The following is a 3,440-nucleotide window of genomic DNA, read 5'->3' on the forward strand; positions in this document are numbered from 1 at the left end:
CACCAAGTGGCCGTCGTTAGGCCCCTCCCCTCTCGCAATGTCGCTGGAAGCATCAAGTGGCCAATCGAGAAACAGGGGGGCCCGGCAGGACCCTCACGCACCCGCTTCGACCAGTGGGACCGCGAATTCCAGTCACACACTTCAAAAAAAAAATAACCTGCGCCACCCCCTCCACGCCGGCCGCCCACGGGCCGAGTGGAGGAAGAGCGGGGCGCACACGACACAAAAAATAAATAAATAAAGAAATAACTTAAAAGGCGAAGCCTCCGCCCACAGCGGTCGTAGTCCGCGCCTCTTGCACGACTACCAACACACACGCACAGAAAAAAAAAAACGCGGGGCGGCCGCAGTTATAATTTCCGTCTTTTTTTGGATGGCGCTATTTTAGGTCCTTATGGGGCGCCATTTTTTTCCTTTTTACTTCCAATGATGCCCCGCCCGCAGCGCAGCGCAGCCGTGGCACTGAAGTCGGTGGCGGTGGCGGCGGCGGCGGCGGCGGCGGCGGGGGCAAGAGAATATTCCCGGCCACAGAGGCCCTCGCACTCGCGCCAGCGCCATCGGGCGGGGCAAAAAAAACGAATTCACTGAAAATGGAGAGAGCGGGGGAAAAAGTGAGTGGGGAGTTTTAAAAAGGAGCTGGGGCCGTGCCCCTACGCACGCAGCTGAATTCCTTCACTCGGCTCTACCGGCTGTGCCTCGAGCTCATCCTTCTCAGATTGCTGCTGGGCTGCCGCAGCCGCCTGTTCGGCCAGCTTCGCCTGGGTGAAGCGCGAAAATCGCAGGTGCACCACCACCGCCACGACTGTGGAGAAAAGATTGACGGCCATCAGGATAAACATCTGCTTCCGCACACACGAAGGGGCGTTGCATGATGGGAATTCGCCACGCCTGCGCCCCTCCGCATCGTACATCCCTCCAAACAGAAAGCGGTTGAGCGCAATCGACGCAACGGCAGCGGAGGTGCGCATGAAACTGTAGTGTTTGCCAATGTCACGGGCGTACATAATCCGGGCAACAATGACGCCGACGCCCCAGCCAATGCCGTTGCCGAAGGATCCAAGCAAAAACGGCAGCAGCAACGCGCCCGAAGGCAGCACACCAAAGAGGAGGTACGCCAGCGCAAACAGCAGGGGAGCCACGGGGAGCGCAATGGTCGTCAAAATGTTTGTCTTGCCTGAACGATTCCACGCAGTCAGCTTCGTGTCGAAGTATCCCACAGAGATGCGCCCAACAGCGGTGCCCACAGAAATGATGGCGATGTAAAGCGTCAGAGTTCGACTGTTGTACTCGCCGTAGTTCGTGCTGCGACTGATCTGGGCGGCGTTCATCTGCATCACGGGGCCGGTTCCCCACATGCCAAAGCACGCGAACCACATTGCCCACAGGTGGAAGGAGAGCAGGTGGGCCCAGAAGGAGCCCTGGTACTGCGGCCACACCTTCGCTGGCGGCTTGCTTTCTGCGGGGGCGTCGCTCTCTTCCGCATCATCCGCACGCGCGGCTTCGTTTGGCTGCTGCGGCATCGGCTCCGCGTCCGCCTCGCCAATGCCCGGCATATGCGTTGCACGCACGGGGGTGTAGCGGCCCAGGAACTGGAGCGGCATCGCCATCGCGGAGAACGACGCCATCAGCAGCAGCGCCACGATCGAGATCGCCAAGTACCCCGCGTGGGACGTCTTCACGTACGCCGTCGCAATCGATTGCGTGGCGGAAAAGACCAGCATAGCGACGACAAGCGCAAACCCGATCTTCAGACGCCGCAAGGGGGCATGCTGGCTCATGTACAGGTCAAGCGTCTTCTCCCGCCCCGCGGCCTCCTCGGGGCTCAAACGGCTCTTTCTCCACGCGGACGGAAAGTACACCGGCAGCCGCGTGCAGTAAGCGCCGAGACAGGCGCAAAAAATAATCTGCGCCCCCACAAAGTACGCGTAGCCGGAGTAGTGGTTGTCCTCCGAGCGATGCGAGTCAGCCGCCCTGAACCAGCCGTTGAAGTACGCCATCAGCACCGCGGTGCCAAGCCCGTTGAAGGTCTTCATGATCAGCACCACGTAGCCGCGGTCCAAGGGGAACTGCACCATCAGCGTCATCATGGAGCAAACGTCCATCACCGGGAGGCCAAGGTGGGTGAGCCCCTGGTAAAGGGAAAACAGCGCCACGCTCGAGGTTTTTATCGTGCCGTCAAAGGTCAGTCCAAACAGAATAAAACCCAGGCCTCCAAAAAGGCCGGCGAACGGGAGCACAGCCGTGGGGCCCACGGAGTCAAAGAGCGCCCCGGAATGAAAGCTGAGGAAGTTAACAACGTTGCCGACGGTGCTGATTGTCGTGATGTCGCTTTGCGAATACCCGTACTTCGTCTTCAGATGATCCGTGAAGAGGCTGAACCCGTACGTGGAAGAAATGCCGAGCCCAACGTACACGCCGGCCATCAGCATCCGCATGCGGAACAGATCATCCACCTGCCGCACCATGTCTTCTCCTTTTTCTTCGCCTTCGCTTTTGCGTTCTACGGGGGGCAAGAAAGGGGGAGGGGAGGGGAGGGGGCACGAATTCAGAAGCGCAAGGCGGGGGAGCCACGCGCATGCACCGGGGCCACGCATCGCGTGCCGTCGTGCTGGCAAAGTCAATTATTACGTTTCTTATGCGGGTGAGCGCACGCAGCTGTCTCCGGGGGCGAGGGGGAGACAAATCCATTTCTTTCCACGCCCGCACCGTCGTTAAAAGGCGAAGATGTTAGGTGGCCCCCTCGGGACCTGGCCGCCGGCACAAAAGTGAGCACAGCAATGGGCGGACTTCCCCCACGGGGGCGGGGCAACAGCCACTTCACGGCCGCGCGCATCCGCGAGGAGTATCCGCCTGGCGGCGGCCCCCCGCCCCTCCCCCCGCAGCGGGAAAGGGCAAAACAAGGCGACCGCAGTTCGGCCTGGCGGACGCACCTTCCCGCCCCGGACGGGCCCCCAGCAAAGTGGCTGGCCCGCAGACCAACCCGCGCCAGCCCGGCTCCCTTCGTGAACGCACCAAGTGGCCGTCGTTAGGCCCCTCCCCTCTCGCAATGTCGCTGGAAGCATCAAGTGGCCAATCGAGAAACAGGGGGGCCCGGCAGGACCCTCACGCACCCGCTTCGACCAGTGGGACCGCGAATTCCAGTCACACACTTCAAAAAAAAAATAACCTGCGCCACCCCCTCCACGCCGGCCGCCCACGGGCCGAGTGGAGGAAGAGCGGGGCGCACACGACACAAAAAATAAATAAATAAAGAAATAACTTAAAAGGCGAAGCCTCCGCCCACAGCGGTCGTAGTCCGCGCCTCTTGCACGACTACCAACACACACGCACAAAAAAAAAAACGCGGGGCGGCCGCAGTTATAATTTCCGTCTTTCTTTGGATGGCGCTATTTTAGGTCCTTATGGGGCGCCATTTTTTCCTTTTTACTTCCAATGATGCC

General features: G+C 60.3%; 2 protein-coding genes across 2 annotated transcripts in view, besides 4 other annotated features; one reads left to right on the plus strand and one right to left on the minus strand.

Annotated features, from left to right (window-relative positions):
- Positions 1-224: 224 nt before the first annotated feature.
- Positions 225-249: a microsatellite.
- A 224-nt stretch (positions 250-473) lies between these two features.
- Positions 474-505: a microsatellite.
- A 145-nt stretch (positions 506-650) lies between these two features.
- Tco025E_07609 (pyruvate transporter 0) lies at positions 651-2,465 on the minus strand (the record flags this gene model as incomplete). The annotated part of the gene is made up of 1 exon (XM_029374472.1): positions 651-2,465. The coding sequence occupies one exon, from the start codon at positions 2,463-2,465 to the stop codon at positions 651-653; it is 1,815 nt and encodes a 604-aa protein (XP_029225430.1).
- A 2-nt stretch (positions 2,466-2,467) lies between these two features.
- Positions 2,468-2,501: a microsatellite.
- Positions 2,502-3,233: 732 nt separating this feature from the next.
- Positions 3,234-3,258: a microsatellite.
- Positions 3,259-3,401: 143 nt separating this feature from the next.
- Positions 3,402-3,440, plus strand: part of Tco025E_07610 (uncharacterized protein) — a gene marked incomplete at both ends in the record, with an annotated part of 393 nt that continues 354 nt past the window's right edge. Inside the window, one exon of the mRNA XM_029374473.1 lies at positions 3,402-3,440. This exon is cut by the window's right edge and continues 354 nt beyond it. Coding sequence (XP_029225431.1) covers positions 3,402-3,440 — 39 coding nt within the window.

This window comes from Trypanosoma conorhini (assembly GCF_003719485.1).
Source record: "Trypanosoma conorhini strain 025E chromosome Unknown Tco_14.4_contig_00602, whole genome shotgun sequence".
NCBI lineage: Eukaryota > Euglenozoa > Kinetoplastea > Trypanosomatida > Trypanosomatidae > Trypanosoma > Trypanosoma conorhini.